Source organism: Dreissena polymorpha, chromosome 2 (genome assembly GCF_020536995.1).
Source record: "Dreissena polymorpha isolate Duluth1 chromosome 2, UMN_Dpol_1.0, whole genome shotgun sequence".
NCBI lineage: Eukaryota > Metazoa > Mollusca > Bivalvia > Myida > Dreissenidae > Dreissena > Dreissena polymorpha.
In genome coordinates, this window is record NC_068356.1 from 51,792,146 (window position 1) to 51,808,785 (window position 16,640).

At 35.4% G+C, this 16,640-nt stretch overlaps 4 protein-coding genes across 8 annotated transcripts in view; 2 read left to right on the forward strand and 2 right to left on the reverse strand.

The window, feature by feature from the left end:
* Positions 1-2,748, reverse strand: part of LOC127867026 (uncharacterized) — a 259,849-nt gene extending 257,101 nt beyond the window's left edge. For 2 of the 3 annotated variants that reach the window (XM_052407960.1, XM_052407956.1), the window contains exon 1: positions 2,584-2,747. In XM_052407960.1, coding sequence (XP_052263920.1) covers positions 2,584-2,641 — 58 coding nt within the window. In that variant the 5' untranslated portion in view covers positions 2,642-2,747. Of the gene's footprint in view, positions 1-342; positions 1,040-1,519; positions 1,621-2,583 lie in introns of those variants that run through there. The other variant, XM_052407955.1, reaches the window with a different exon arrangement.
* LOC127867016 (uncharacterized) overlaps positions 1-16,640 on the reverse strand; it is a 489,213-nt gene that overhangs the window by 241,234 nt on the left and 231,339 nt on the right. The window contains exon 3 of one of the 3 annotated variants that reach the window (XR_008043220.1): positions 8,087-10,656. Coding sequence is in view for 2 of the 3 variants with exons in the window: in XM_052407933.1 (XP_052263893.1) it covers positions 9,316-10,656 (1,341 nt within the window). In the remaining variant the exon portion in view is untranslated. Of the gene's footprint in view, positions 1-7,117; positions 10,657-16,640 lie in introns of those variants that run through there. The other 2 variants (XM_052407933.1, XM_052407934.1) reach the window with 2 other exon arrangements.
* The window catches only part of LOC127867021 (uncharacterized), a 443,681-nt gene that overhangs the window by 210,375 nt on the left and 216,666 nt on the right, over positions 1-16,640 (forward strand). The gene's annotated exons all lie outside the window — the stretch shown is intronic.
* LOC127867020 (dihydrofolate reductase-like) overlaps positions 1-16,640 on the forward strand; it is a 171,641-nt gene that overhangs the window by 4,311 nt on the left and 150,690 nt on the right. The gene's annotated exons all lie outside the window — the stretch shown is intronic.

Consider the following 16,640-nt stretch of genomic DNA (forward strand, 5'->3'; position numbering starts at 1 on the left):
GAGCATGGTCCAATTTTAATATATCCCTTGTCTTTGATTTCAGGTTTTCCCATTTAAATACACGCTTAATCTAGTACGTACATATCCAAATGTATCTGTTAGAATACTATAAGCAAGAATCACAAATTAATAAGCATTGGTTTTATGACAAACCCATGATCCACATATTTAAAATAAGTATTAGCAAAACATTGTGTAATTTTCTTTCTGTTATTATATCTGCAATGTAGACCCCAGTACATCGTATACAAAGTATAAAAAGCCTTTTTTATCAAAGGTGAGTGTATTTTGCAACACTTTCCACAGACAAAGTATGTTCATTTAACAAATACAAAAAGTTCGAGACGATAACATTTATTAGCAGAAGCGGCCTTTAATACATAAAACACAGTTTAGGAATTTACAGATATTTACGGCAAATCAAAGTTTACAGGTCCTGGTCTCAGTCTGAAACCAATCGATTCGTTTTGTTTAAATAAACATCATTCTTGAAAAACTGGGCTTAACGCATGTGCGTAAAGCGTCGTAATAAATAATCTGAGCAGTCAAAAAAGGCTAATCAGGGACACCACTTTGCGCCATTATTGGACTTTCGTTTAGAAAATACTTCTTGAGCCGAACTATTCCCTAAATGCGGAAAGAGTCGTCCATGATTAGCCAGTAATTACACACGCAGAACAAGGATGACACTTTCACTACATGCATAAAGACCAGATTGTTTGTTAAAATAGTTTGTCTTTAGAACACACTAAAGTATTGTATCGTATTTGATAAACAAGTGTACGAATGTAATAATTTAAACCACTGAAATACAGTTCTTAATAAAAAGCTGATCGAAGAGTATAACGACGAAAAACCGTGAAAAGCCATGGTTGATGTTAACATAGCGTTAGTAGTCGAAGTAATCCTTATTGCATCTCTCATTGAGATCTCGAACGATCTTCTCGCACGAGCCGAAATCTCGCAAGTCATCTGGTATCACTATGACGATATTGTCGATGTCATTGTTCTTTGGATCTCTCAGGATGTAGTGGTTCCCCTAATTGTACAAATAAACATAATTGCAGTGCTTTGTGAAAAAAGGGTTTAATGCATGTGCAAAGAGTGTCATCCCAGATTAGCCTGTGCAGTCCACACAGGCTAATCAGGGACGACACTTTCCGCCGAAACTGAATTTTCTCTAAGAAGAGTATTTCTTTATAATAAAAATATCATAAAAGCGGAAAGTATCGTCACTGATAAGCCTGTGCGGACTGCACAAGCTAATCTGGGAAGAAACTTTACGCACATGCATTAAACCCCCTTTTTACAGAGCACGACCCATATGTAACATTTAATATGTCTCATTTGTCTATATTTTAAGCGTATACTCAACCAAACCGTAAAGCGTTTAATATCTAGACCTCAGATTTCCTACTTGCCCGTACAAATCGATAAGCAACAATAATCAAAAAGTTGTTAAATCGATCGTTCAACAACCACAAAACAAATGTGTCCATCGTAGATATTAACTGCGTACCATGGAGTGCTCCGAGAGTCCGCAGTTGGTCGCAAAGGTCCGCAAGGCTTCGCTGTTACAGTCGTCTGGAAACCGAAGAGGTGAGTCCGTCGACCACCAGGCTAAAAATACATCACCAACGCCGGGTTTTAGCCAGTATTAAAAATGCCGGGATGGGGGATTGCTGGTGAGGATGAAAAGAAGCAGTGTGACCTTATATATGAACATTTGTCGATTTTAATCTGTTTACATTGTAATTACTTCATAGAGTTGTTTACACTTATGTACACGAGCATAAATTACCTGCATGAACATTTTGTTGTATTGATACTCGTTTAATTTCTTGCAAGCGTAGAACTATTATCATATGACCCGCGTATGACCTATGCCGCAAGCGAAGCTCCTGTCAATACGAATCGTGTTCTGAGAAAACTGGGCATAATGCATGTGCGTAAAGTGTCGTGCCAGGTTAGCCTGAGCAATCCGCACAGGCTAATCAGGGACGACAGTTTCCGCTCTTATGACAATTTTTCTTTAATTGAAGTCTCTTCTTAGCATAATTACAATTTAGGCGGAAAGTGTCGTCCCTTATTATCCTGTGCGGACTACACATAGCCTGTGCGGACTGCACAGGATAATCTGGGACGACACTTTACGCACATGCATTATGCCCAGTTTTCTCGGAACGCGACTCATAGTGTGCGAATAGACAGGCTTGCCAGAAGCTACGCTTGCCGCGGTCCGTTCATGAGACCACGGAGCCTTGCTCGTTATACCGGACAGGTTGGCTCCTAACCAAACAACGCACATTGGTCATATATGACATAAACCCCATTTTCGCATGACGTTGCTTAAATAAAGCCCAGCAGTTGTCAAAGCGGATTTTAACAAATGTCGCCCCCAAAATCGTTCTATTAATATTCGACTTATATAAACTCATATAACAAAAAAAAAGAAAATTGAAAAGTAGCACTAATAGAAGCAAGAGGATAATCAGTAACAGCAGTAGTAGCAACAATAGCAGTAGCAGAAGCAGTAGCGGTTTTAGTACTAATTAAGTGAATGAATTGCAACACAAGTCTTACCTGTCACTACGGAGATCATAAGACCCATGACGAAGAGAAAAACCACAGCCTTGCTCATCTTTGTGGACTAACAGGCACGGACAGACAAGCAGTGGTTTAACTGAACAACAGTGTGATCAATTTATAAATCATTTCCTACATTTACAGCCAGTAACGGACATTCGCACTTAGGCTATTACAGGAGTATGAATGTTTTGCTTTTTCAAGTCCCACTATTTCTATTGACGCTAGAACGTGTCCTCGATCGTGTATGATTAAAACCTACCTACATTTATGTGCTCCCCAAAATGTACAGTTTTGTGTGAAGCATTCATATCAAAATTATTATATTTTTTAATATTCATGCAAAGTTGGAAATGTTCCATTTGGTCATTCTGTTATTTGAAAAATCAACATTTTATTGCTGGTAATGAAAACCAAATTAAAACAACGTAGGCCTTAAAATAGTTAACAAATGTAAGTGCTGTACGGCCTCATGTCTTTCGCAGGCGGCTAGATTTTGATTGAACAATGATATAGGACTTGACCGGCTTTTCTTGATATACAAGTGCGGTGGTCTACACCGACACAACACTCGAGGTATCTAGTAGACAAGGGTCGGCGGATGTGTTTACTCTATCAGGAGATAATTGTCATGATTTTGTGAGTCGCGTTCTGAGAAAACTGGGCTTAATGCATGTGCGTAAAGTGTCGTTCTAGATTAGCCTGTGCAGTCCGCACATGCTAATAAGGGACGGCACTTTCCGCCTAAACTTGATTTTCGGCAAGGAGGGACTTCCTTGAAACTAAAAATACCATAAAAGCGGAAAGTGTCGTCCCTGATGAGCCTGCGCGGACTGCACAGGCTAATCTGGGATTACACTTTACGCACATGCATTAAGCCCAGTTTTCTCAGAACACGACTCGTATTAACAACTTTCATAACATAACACGCAGCAAAAAAATATACTAATTTAACAGGGATCACCGTATTAGAACGGTAAATGCAAAGCATCGGGGATTAAAACCGGTTTGAAAATGAGCCGATCCGAATCAGGTTCCTCCTGATTTTAAATAACACACAAACAGCACACTGACAACAATTGACAAATTATGTTTGATGAACAGAGACCATTAGACCTTATGCCTGATAAACAGAGACTATTAGACCTTATGTTTGTTGAAAAGAGACCATTAGACCCTATGTTTGATGAACAGAGACCTTTAGACCTTATGTTTTATGAACAGAGACCATTAGACCTTATGTTTTTCTCCTTCTCCGGTATACGAAGCAGTCAACGCTATATCTTTTACCCCATACCCTGAGGTCTGATGAATGAATATCATATTTCGTTTTGGGGCAACTATTTGCTTGCCTGAATCCAATTTTTACGCTATTGTTGTTCATGTTTGTAATTCCGTTGTTATACGATGTCAAGGTAAGAAAGAAGTCAATCCTATTTATATAAGCTAGATTGTTTCGTTAGCCCCAGCTTGTATGTAACATTCTCCGTTATCCTGGTAGAACGAGTACCTGATATCTACGGAAAAGATCTTCTAAAGGCTCCCTAGCTCACTAGGGATGCTATGGAAAAGACGTTGAAAAACATACATGCATAAAATACAGCAGACAATTATGTGACCGCGTCTCTTAAACATAGGTTTATTGAATATTCATATCTTAAAAACGCAGACAATAAGTATTTATTGATGAATCCGTATTATCTAGGATGTGCGTCTTGACCTAAGAGGTTTCTTTTCCCCGCGCATATCTGCCATTTAATGTAAAGTGTTTAAAATCACGTTTGTTTGAGTACATAAAAAGGCACTCCATTTAATGTCTTTACAAGCCATTATAAACCATACGGACGAAATACAAAAAGAGATAAATCTATCTGGATATCAATCTGAATCCTTTTGCAACCGAATGCTTGTGGAAAAGCATTCTTCTTTTTCTAAAGTGGCTGTATGTTATATTGTGTCGTGTTGTCAGTTATCTTCATAAATAACATAGAACATTTCAAACTGTTCACGTAAACAATGCTTCATGGTTGTTTAATAAAAATCAACTGATAAATATATACATTGTAACAGTATTTTGACGACAGTATTTTCAAGTATCATCCGCAATATAAATACTAAAGTTATTTTTAGGAATTCGCAACTAAAATTCGATTTTGTTTTCGATGCATCAATCTTTGAACATGTCCCTTTAAGAAGTCGTTTGCACTAGGAAATATGTGGAAGAGTAGTGATATTCGATATGTCCTGAAGGAACTATTTTTCTTAGTCTGCAGGCTACAGATCAATAACTCGGTATATCAAATGACCCGCAAGAGGAAAACTGATGTGCTGTTTCCTGATAATGCAACCCCCGCTAATGGGTCATAATATAATTCTTTACGTGATCAATATCATTAGAGATGTTAACCGTTTCGGGTTTAGCATTTTAGACGCTGTATTCTATGAAAATGAAAAGTAACACAAAAAGGTCCAACAAAAATACAATCAAACAATTACAGCAATCCATCTATTCAACATTGTACTCATTGATCGTGGTCAATATTTGGTTGTATTCTTGCGCGTTTTGCATTCGTTTAGTGAGACCGTTACAGTGCACTCACTCAGGTACTCTTCAACAAATTAAACTCACTTCAATATCGGTACCTAAATATTGTCAAACATAAAGGTCAGTGCCACGTTAATATTGGCGAACTATACTTTATCATACATATTCAAATAGTCACAGAAGGTGTTAATAGTCATAATGCGGGATGGCTTGTATTTGCATGTGTTTGCATGAAACACACGTAAAATATAGCAGTCAAGGTATGTATGTCAGTGCATCTTACACGATGACTGCTAAAAGTAATACAATTCGTTAAACAAACGTATGATATTAAACTCGGGGTAGGTGTTCCAGTGTAAAATACGCAGTGACCGCTAACTGCATTATGATACTCTACACAAACGCAAAATATAATCGTCTTTATGTACGGGGGCTATGACGTTTATCTTTGGAGCGGGATAGCGAATATAGGCGCGGTTTGACACTGGCGGCTACCTTCCGAAACAGCTAAATATATATCGAGACGCGTTCTGGGAAAGCGAGGATTAATGTATGTGTGTGAAGCGTCCTTCAATATTATCATATGCAGTCCGCACACATGCTAGTCAGATACGATACATATCGCGTTAATGGTATTTTTCGTTGTAAAAAAGTATCTTCATATTAAGAATCCAGTTTAGGCGGAAAGTGGCTGATAAGCCTGTGTGGTTTGCAAACTCTAAGCTGGAACGACGCTTTCAACACATGAATTATGCCCAGTTTTTGCAGTGCGCGGCTCACATCATTACCGCTCTGATATGCGCCCACTATTAAGAATACCAATAAGGATTAAATATGTTCGTCAGAAAACGTTTCTCATGCACATGATTAACCTTTATCGCGAATATTAACATCAAATAATCAAGCGCTGTACTTAAATGAGTCGCATTATGAGAAAACTGGGCATAATGCTTGTGCTTAAAGTGTAGTCCCGGATTAGCCTGTGCAGTCCACACAGGCTAATCAGGGACTACACTTTCCGCCTGTATCACATTTTTCGTTTAAATGAAGTCTCTTCTTAGCATAAATCCAATGTAGGCGGAAAGTGTCGTCCCTGATTAGCCTGTGACGGCACTTTACGCACATGCATTATGCCCAGTTTTATCAAATTAATAAACAATTATTGGCATTTTTTTGAAATAGTACAAAACAATGAATTCAACATCTAGTTCAACAGCGTAGATAACGTATTTCCATTCCCGCAAGATTGTAACCTGAAAATGGATCTTAAGAAATGTAGCTCTGTTACATTAACCAAGAACAAACAGATTTGTCTACCTTGAATTGCACCCAGTTTCTTCAGCTTATTTCTAAGCTCTATTATTAGTCGAGAAGCTTAGTAACCTTGTTCTGGCCATGAAAAGAGCGTGTATTGATTTTACCAAGATACAGTGTCGATAACGTGAAATCACGACTTTGTATTTATTTGCAACCAAGCGCCACATATTTAATATTTGGAAAACACTTTTTATTTACATTCTAACATTTAAGATGAAATTGGCAACTCTGATTATCCGATTCGTAGAAATTGTTAAATATGACGTATTTATATTCTTAAACTTTCATGTTTTATCTATAGGTATATAATATTTAGTAAGAAAAGTTACTCAAATGATAATACTTATCTCTTGACAGATGTAATATTGACTATGTGATAAAGCAATTTAAAGGCTTTACGTTTATAAGACACACTGTAGTAGTATAGATAATTCAATAAGGCATCCTAAAAGCGAAACTGCGCCTAAATTCTTATAGGAAGCATACAAAACCAAGAATATATCGTGGTTTTGCAACTGATTTTAATTGTATTGCTAATAAACATACAAAGTTACACCCTCGGAATGTAATCAGGCATCATGCATTTTTACATGATATTGCCTCCATCGCTCATACATTCAATGCAGAAAATTACATTCCACTCATATGATTACAACACAAAATGGATAGTTAGTATAAATTCAACAGTTTAATGGCCATAACATACGTGTAGCCAATGGCGTAAGAGTGATGTTAACTGGATACCTCTAATAAACTGTAATTCAAAAATGTGCTTATGCTTAACAATCATATAAGTGTGACCAGAACATATCAGTGTTTATTAAATGCCATTTCAAATGCCATGGTAGAACATGTCCTTTTTCTCCCACAGTGCCCCTCACGATCCAACCGATACGGAACAATACAAAAACTACTAACATCTACGCCCGTGGACCTATAACCAAGCCAAGGACAGTGTCCTTCAGCACCGTGTAGCTGTTCATGGATGGTCCACGGCCGTTCAAAAACTCAAATGCTCTTATATTGAGGCAAAAGTATCATAGCCAGCGTTAATCATGTATCTATGGACATCAGTCCACAGGTATGTAATGAACATCAAAGAAATTATAATTATATCATTAAAAACAACTTTGACAAATCAATCATTTGGGTTATAAATAATCAAAATAATAAATCTGTACAGTAACTGTGAAAAGAACTTCAATTATTGTTAAGGAAATATATAATATGAGATTTATAATTATATAAATTACTTCCCTTGAAAATAATTGTCTGTAACCATTCTCTATTTTAGTAGCACTACCGTGACTGTAGATTCACCACTCAAAATGTGCAGCTCCATGAGATACACATGCATGCTAAATATATAAAGTTGCTATGTTCAATATTAAATAATTTTCTCCCTTTTTAAAGCTTATTACTTCCCTTAAATCTGTATTTGTTACCGTAGACCTTGAAGGATGACATTGACCTTTACCACAATTTGTTTGTCAGAAACACAATGCCGCCTACTGCGCCGCTTTGATAAATTTAGCAAAAATATATACGTGGGCAGGTCAGATAACTATGTCCATTTAAAGCTTATTACTTCTCTTGACTTTGTTTTTTCGACCCTATACCTCGAAGGATGATGTTCACCTTGAAATTTTACCACTCAAAATGTGCAGCTCCATGAGATACACATGAATACAAAATATCAAGGTGTTATCTTCAATATTTAAAAAGCTATGGCCAATGTTAAGGTTTTAGCACGACGCCTACGGCGGACGGCGGACGACGAGCTGGCTATGACAATAGCTCGGGTTTTCTCCGAAAACAGCCTCGCTAAAAACTAACAAAAAGAAAACTAACAAAAGCATACACACGCTTAGAGCAAAACGAGATCAACGGTATAACTAGAATAACGAAAATCAACCATTACGTTTATCATGTATGAAAATATTTCCGCATAAAAACATCAATACAATAACATATATCTTTGTATCTTTAGATTCAATACAAACTATGTGTTTTAATGAAAACAGATTATCCGTGTTCAATAAAAGTTTACATTCACTTGTCCAGTAAAAAACACGAGCAATTATACATTCACATGAAAAATAGTTTAATAAATGCGCATAAAACAACTGCACTTTATTTCTTATTTGTGAATGCAACAATAGCGTTATTGAAGACATTTTAAAAATAGGAATGAACACAGATATGCACCATTTTTATCGATAAGTGCAACAATGTGTTCAATACTTTTTTATCAATATTACAAATCACAACAATTATTTCAACTCAACCAGAAAAACAAGAATATTATCAATACATTTACAGCAATTACAACAATACCAGTGGACTTTCAGTAACTGCCAGTAACACATATATTCATTCAGTGCAAATGCGTTAACAATACCAACCATAAACCAAGTGAACATTTAGATAAGAAGATGAGATAGAAATATATGCATAACTTGAAATTATACCGCTGGTTTCCAAGCGCGATACGTACATATTTTGTTAAGATATATACAATATAGCAAAATTACTTTACATAACGTTATTTTGCAAACTAATGTTATCTATGCGAAGCCGATTGACATTTTTTAATAAAATGTATCGAAATTTATTGTTTCGGTAAAGTTTACAGCCTACTGTAAACAAATCGTTTGTAAAATTGTGCATATTTTTAAAAAGTGAAACAAACGTCTGCAAGTCAAACATCAATTACTTAACAAACAAATCACTAATACGATAAGTTGTATAATTTTCACGTTCCCGGCAACAATGATCGGTGATTCGTTTAAGATAATATGTACTCAAAAGTTATAAATACTTGTTGTCCGCGCCTCGTTTCTGATCTATTCGTCATCGTTAACGTTTTACATCATAATTCGATCAAAAATAGCCTGTGCGTTGATAACTCGACTCCCTTCCATTATCATCCTCACGCAAACATCCGTTATAACCTCGTTTCTTCGTCTCTCTAATGCCTGCAAAATCGCATCGGTTTGGTCAAACTCCCCGTTCTCATCCCAGCAGATTGCCGCTCTGTTCATGCGCATGAGGCTCAGCAACTCCAGCTCAATTCTCCTCCCGCTGTACCATCGTAATGGTTCAGGATGAGCAATGAGAGCTTTTCGTATCTTAGGAAGTCTAAGTATCATCTTCGGACCTTCATTGAGCATATCTGTAATCGTTGATATCCATGTGCGTTGCTGTTCCTCATCCAGTCCAGAGGTTGCCATCAAATTCCTTTCTGGAATCATATAGTATGGTAGCTCTAAGGTGATCAATGCAACTCTAAGCGCATCCAATGCTTCGTGCAACCACTGCAAAAGACTTTTTTTATGAAACGAGGCTTGAGGATTATTTTCCGCCATCCATAGAACGATGTTTTTCAACGTGTACGATGAAACTTCTTTCTTACGTGGATGTAATACATCGTTCTTTATCATTTTCAATAAAACATACAATTTGGTTTGAGTGTCATTAAGATTGCTAATTAGTTCGATCTCACCGGCGTTAAAACACACTCTCCACTCAACATGTTGATATTCACTCCCTTTAAATCCAACAGGCGTAAGAACCGCCCCAAGTGATACGACCCTCTGAGCGACTTCCGGTGGCGGCCAGTGGCGAGGTCTTGCGGCCCATTTTGACAGAATGTTGGGGCAGTAGTAATGTAATGCATGTACTATGTCACGGTGCAAGTGTCCATGCATTGTATTAGGAATTGACGGTCCCGCACGCTCATGCTGCACAGTGCCCTCAGCCAAGCGTTCGTTCGACCAGTTATTAACAAACAAGTCACTGCTCAAAAGTTCGCGACCATATCCGTCATCACAAAACGCATCATTTACTTCCCTGTGAATTATTGTACCGCGTCTCTCCAGTAGCAGTCTACAGTGACCATGGTAACTCCTGCGGCTGAGTGATCTCAACACGGTTATCTCCCCAGGAAAGGCACTTGACTTTACAACATCTTCTAAACAGAATACTCTATTATTTACAACCATTTGATCCACATCACTTTCCAAGAAGCTGCTCAGCCCCTCACCTTTGCTACCCGCAATAATATACGTTGCCTCTCCACATTCCCGTGCAGTTAACAGCTTGCCTAACTCCCGATATGCGTCTTTCCGAGCCTGTATTATCTCCTGTCCGTAACCGAGCCAGCTCAGTATAGTGCATGTCTCAACGGAGGTATTTTCCCACTGAATCTAAAAAACGTTTCAATTAGAAACACGCTACATGTCATAAATAACATTACATCGTTAGTAGTCAAATAAATCAGCGATACTAAAATTATTCCAATTTAAATTATTCTTTTACGGCCATACCATTCGATGTATTATCAATTTAAAATTCTAACACGGCACGCGACTTGTTTTCTATAGACAAAGAAGGAAATCAAGCGTGGGTTATTCTGCAATAACTTATGGGCGGAGCTTAATGTTTCGAAAATAGTTCCGAATAAATAAAGAAAATATTGCAGTAAAATGCACGTGCTAAAACCCGCTCTGAAAGAAATGTAATAAATGTAGCATGTATAAATGTAATGAAATAACAAATTGTATATTTGGTGATAAGTGGCATAACCACACCTACAAAGAATGTTATTGGTTAGGAAGCGTAATTCAGAAAACATTTATAGCATGTCAGCTTTTCAGTAGCATCAATAAACGTGCCGTCATTAAGTTTCTACGATTGTTGTTTTCAATGTAAGTGACGTCATTTGCAAAATATTTATGAATGAAAACGACGTCATATGTTTGTACACATCAATGACGTCACTAAATAGTGAACTTTGTACTAAGAAAGGCGGAGTATTGAAAAATATAGTTCACGTCCTAAAGCTTGAACCAAATCAATCAGAATCGTATTAGAATCGAAATAATATTTTTCTATAATGGTTTGTTGTCGAATAACCCACAGTAAGTTGTATAGATGCGTGTTATCAAATCACTCGTGCTTCGCACTCGTGCTTTAATTCCTACGCATCAATACTCCTTACTGTGGGTTATTCGACAACAAACCATGATAGAAAAATAGTATTTCTTAAGTATTATCTTGTGAAAATATATTACAATTTCGTGTGTATGTTCTCAGTGAATAATCCAATAGTCGGTACAAGTATTGCCAACCATGAATTAATAAATAAATTGAATTGAAATAAAGACACTGAAAATATAGACGGTAATCAACGGCGAGTTCATATATATTTATGACATCCATTCATAAACATACTAAACTTATAATGTTTAAATCTCTATTATCTGAAATTGCAAATGCGGAACGAATAATGTTATAACTATTGATAATAAACTAAATTGCTATGGTTAAAGCTGCATAATTTAACGAAATTAAATAAACTTTAATTGTTATGTCTGTAAATACAATATATTGATGCTTAAATAGTTTTTTTAATAATTTGAAAGAAAACTGTGAAAAACGTTGCCAAAAAGTAGTGTCGTACTTTGGCACGTGCAGACACTGAAAAGTGGTTATAAGAAGATTCATGAGAACGGATGTATTCATTTTTAATGTTTCACATTTTTTACAGAAGTAAAGTATTTAATTTGGGACCAATTATTGATATACAGTATAAATTTACCGTTGTTTTTTTTCTACAGATGTTAACGTATATCTGCCGTTAGTTATGCAAACATTAACCATCTATATTGAAATGTCATTAAGAAATATAATAGGGGTAGGGGAAACGCAGACATATAACTGCACTCGACTTATCATCTTACCAGGTCTTGTTTGCTGGACATATTGCCCTGTCTTGGGAATCTTTCCGGTTCATCAGGTCTTGTGCCACTTTCAGCCATCCATACAGTGCTGAAGTGAGATATTTGATAAATATAGGATCTTGCATGAGTGGTCGTTTTGTTTTGAATTTATTAAACTGATCTTATAACATGACCTAGGCTCCAGGAGTGAAATAACGTAATGCTCAATTTTGTTAATTACATGGGTGTTATTACACTAGTTATATAAATGTGAAATGACGTCATTTTTGTGACGAAATGATGTCATTATTCCAGCAAATTTCTTTAGTTAAACTCTTTAACACTGTAATAAAAAGGTGAAAAGAGCATAAAATAAAGAGAAAATGTGTTGGTCATGTTATAATAGAATCTTAGATTCGTGGTCATTTTGTATTGAATTTATTAAACTCGTCGTCATCTAAATAAAGATAAAAACTCGGCAAGCGTCGTTTTATCTTTATTTAGATGACTCGTTTAATAAATTCAATACAAAACGACCACTTATGCAAGATCCTATATATCTCAATAAAGATAAAAACGAGCCTTGCCGAGTTTTTATCTTTATTTAGATGACGAGTTTAATAAATTCAATACACAAATACCACAAATCTAAAATTCTATTTATAACATGACCAACAAATATTCTCTTGATTGTATGCTCTTTTCACCGTTTTTTCACATTGTTAAAGAGTTTAACTGAAGAAATTCGCTGGAATAATTATGTCATTTCGTCACAAAAATGACGTCATTTCACAGTTATATAACTAGTGTAATAACACCCGTGTAATAAACAAGATTGAGCATTACGTTATTTCATTCCTGCAGCGTAGGCCATGTTATAAGCTTATATGGACAAGAATATGTGATATAGTTCGGGTAATTGTCATGAAATACAAATCAATATTTTTAACACGATCACGAATACGCGTGCATGTACATATAAACTGCTCATAGCTGACACGTTGCAGTACATACGTTTTAGTTATGTTATGTAACGTTAACAATACTGCTTTTCAATAAAATGCAAATAAGATGGCTTCTGCCCGTGTAAAAGACACGTCTTATATGAAACCTGCCTTACATTATACATCACAATTGATTTATTAGCCTAGTCAGGTAATATGCCGGTTGAATGACTCAAGTTCAATAAATAACATTACGTCTCTAATATACCTGGGCGAGCAAAATGAATAGTTTTCCAAAAGAAAAATTCGTTCAACGGCCTCTTATATATCCCAATCTTTCAAATAAAAGGAAGTAACATGGAAATAAATATAGAATTTTATTTTACTGATATTGTAACATACACTGCATGGTGTGTTCGATGCCACGAACTAAACTAGTAGTAAAATAATAAACTTGATGAAGTGGGAACATTTATTGCTACTTTTATGCGCTTACCTCATGCAATGGACCAACATATTACAGTAGTTAATGGAGTTGTCGTTAATGTATTTTCCTTTTACTTATCTGCGTTAATGTACAACATTAAGTTTAATTTATTATATATTGAACAAAAGTATCATTATGATTACTCAATACAATGGCAGATAATATAATACCGTGCCCTTGACCGATCAGTAAGGTTGTTCTTCGGCGCGGAATGTTTGAAAACTGCAGTAACGCACGCGACTTGTGTTGATATGGCATGTGGACCGCCACGTAGCTAGTTTAATCAAGAGTTTTTAGATGTCGTCCTGCAAAATAATAAGAATATTTTTTACGCAATAGAAAAAAAGAACATTTCAAAAGAGCATCTGTAACACTTTATATGATATACATTAAAGTATAAATGTGCATGCTTCAATTTATAAAATTAGTTCAATACTTCATTTTAAAACAACATGAGAAACTATATAACACTCTTCAATATTTGAGTTTGCTGAACGACAAGGACGTAATCTGAACAATGACATGCGTGAATAAATATTATCAGTTTGCTATCGGTTACATGCCGCATGAATTTAAGTAAACTTTTAACATGTACTGAGAACATAAAATCAAAACTGTTATATAGTTTTGCTGCTTTTGAATTTATTTAAGAAGTTGTTTAATGATCTCATTATTTTCGACGGTGCCATTTTATTTTACGTTGAACATTTACCGTCGACATTTATATGTTAATGTCGCAATTACCGTAACAGAAATACACCTTTTTAAGGCTCAGTGTGGTTGAGCCTCAAGTGAAAGTTAAAACACGAAACCTGCAGACGCCTAACGAAACTTGGATTCAAACATTTAAGCAGTTAACTTGAATAATTGGAAGCTAGTCCAGTAGTTAATTCAACGATATTACAAAGTATTCACGAACAGAACGCGATGCAGTGACTTTTTATATTAACACGTTCATCTGCACCTGTTCGGGTTGAAATTTATATAATCACAATTCATATGCCTATAATCAATGTTCAACCGCATTTAAGAAATTAAAAAATGCCAACTTAATATTAGGCGATTAAAATTGAAAGCATACATCTCCACAGTAAAAATATCGCCCGGAGATTTTCGATGCTCACGACACCTAATAAAAGCAAACAACACAAGTAGTTTTACTAATGATAACTTTAATTTCCAGGCAATATCGGCAGATTAAATGACACAAACATAAATAACCGCGACTGCGAGCAGAGGTGAGATAAAACGGTTGGTCACTTATTCCATATAAAACAATACGTGGTATACACAATCAATGAAAAATTAACATATTTATCGACGTTACCAGTCTTTGGCCGATAAACTAACCACAGCGATCATAGATGACCATTGTGTGATACACCTTTTTCAATACTGTGTGTACCAGAAGTCATGTAACGGTGATTACACAATGTTATTTTATGTGACTACATCCGATTCAAACGTATCATCATTAACGGATTAGCCTGTCATGTGGTTCATAAGATAATTTTAAAAGACCCACATACATTATTAGTCTATCTGGACAATGCCGCCTCACAAAGAAATTGATTAGATTATCATAACCGAAAATGTGGTTTATTACTTGTTCAAGTTTATGTTCAAATACCTATATATACGACAATAATCCATATAAGCAGTTAATATATATATATATATATATATATATATATATATATATGTAAGTATCCATTTAATACATTTAGCTCGCATGAAGTCACACATAAACTTGACAAGCGAGACATGCGTTTTTTTTTTCCGATTTATAATTGTTTGATTATATGTATTCCAAATTAATCGTGTACATGAACCAGTATGTCTGGAGGCACTTAACTTCGAATAGCGGTAGAGTTCGGCGTTGTTTTTGTACAGACACGGGACCTTCCATACGGGACCCGTGTTTATCATTGTTTGGTTAAAATACCCTGTGGACTTGAAAGTGTAGAGTAAATCAACATTATAAATTATAAACTCGACCGAACTACGTAGAAAGACCATGCAGAGACATTTCTACTTGAGGCAATATTATAAATTAGTTATATGATTGGAATTCAAAGCATAATAAAATCGGACATCGGAAATAAAGATTACTGAATTAATGCATTGTTTATAATAAATTTAATTAATCGAACATACCTTAAAATATGACCGAATTGTTGCATAATAATATATTATTTAAGCAGTGTCATTTATCTGAAAGTAATGAATTGTTTTATCTTGATTTTTTATTTTTCAATCTGTGAACTTCGCTACCAGGAATTTTCATTCCGCAACCCGTAAACTTGCCGATTTAATATGATATTTTATGTAATATATATTTAACTTGTTATTACACATTCGCCAACCGTTTTGGCCGGAATTCATACCGAATTTGACAAGTACCATGGCTATTGATAAGTAAAATATGTAACTTCCATTGCAGGTCAAAACATTTAACATGGAACAGTGATTTTTTTCCAATTTGCAAAGCTCTCACTTTTGAGTATAACTAATACCTTTAAGTAGTGCTGCAACAATATACCGGTATATCGGTATATATTGCAATACACAATCCGGATATTGTATTGCGATACGAGTTTCATCATACCGGTACCAAAATACTACAAAAAATCATCCACATTTCGTCCAGAAAAGCCATCCGAAATAATGATATCAAGGTAAAGAAAACAAATTGGTGTTTAGTAAAAATAAATTGATATGTTAAAAAAGCATTCTTAAAAGTTTATTATATTTAGTATCGTTGTTTCATGGGAGTCCGCAAGATCTTCTTTTGCATGTCATACTGTTAAATTCAAGATGAAGCTTGTGAAAATGCGAAAAAAAAACTCACAGTTAATTACATAATAAAAATGTAAATTTATGTTGTTATAAACAGAAGTAATAATGATTAATTTTTTTTTTAGATAACAGCATTCTGATAAGTTACACGACCTGCTTTTAAACATCCACAATTCTGTTTCTGGTTATTATTCTTCTTGTCGGCTTTATAAAAGTTCTCAGAATGGCAGACGAAACAA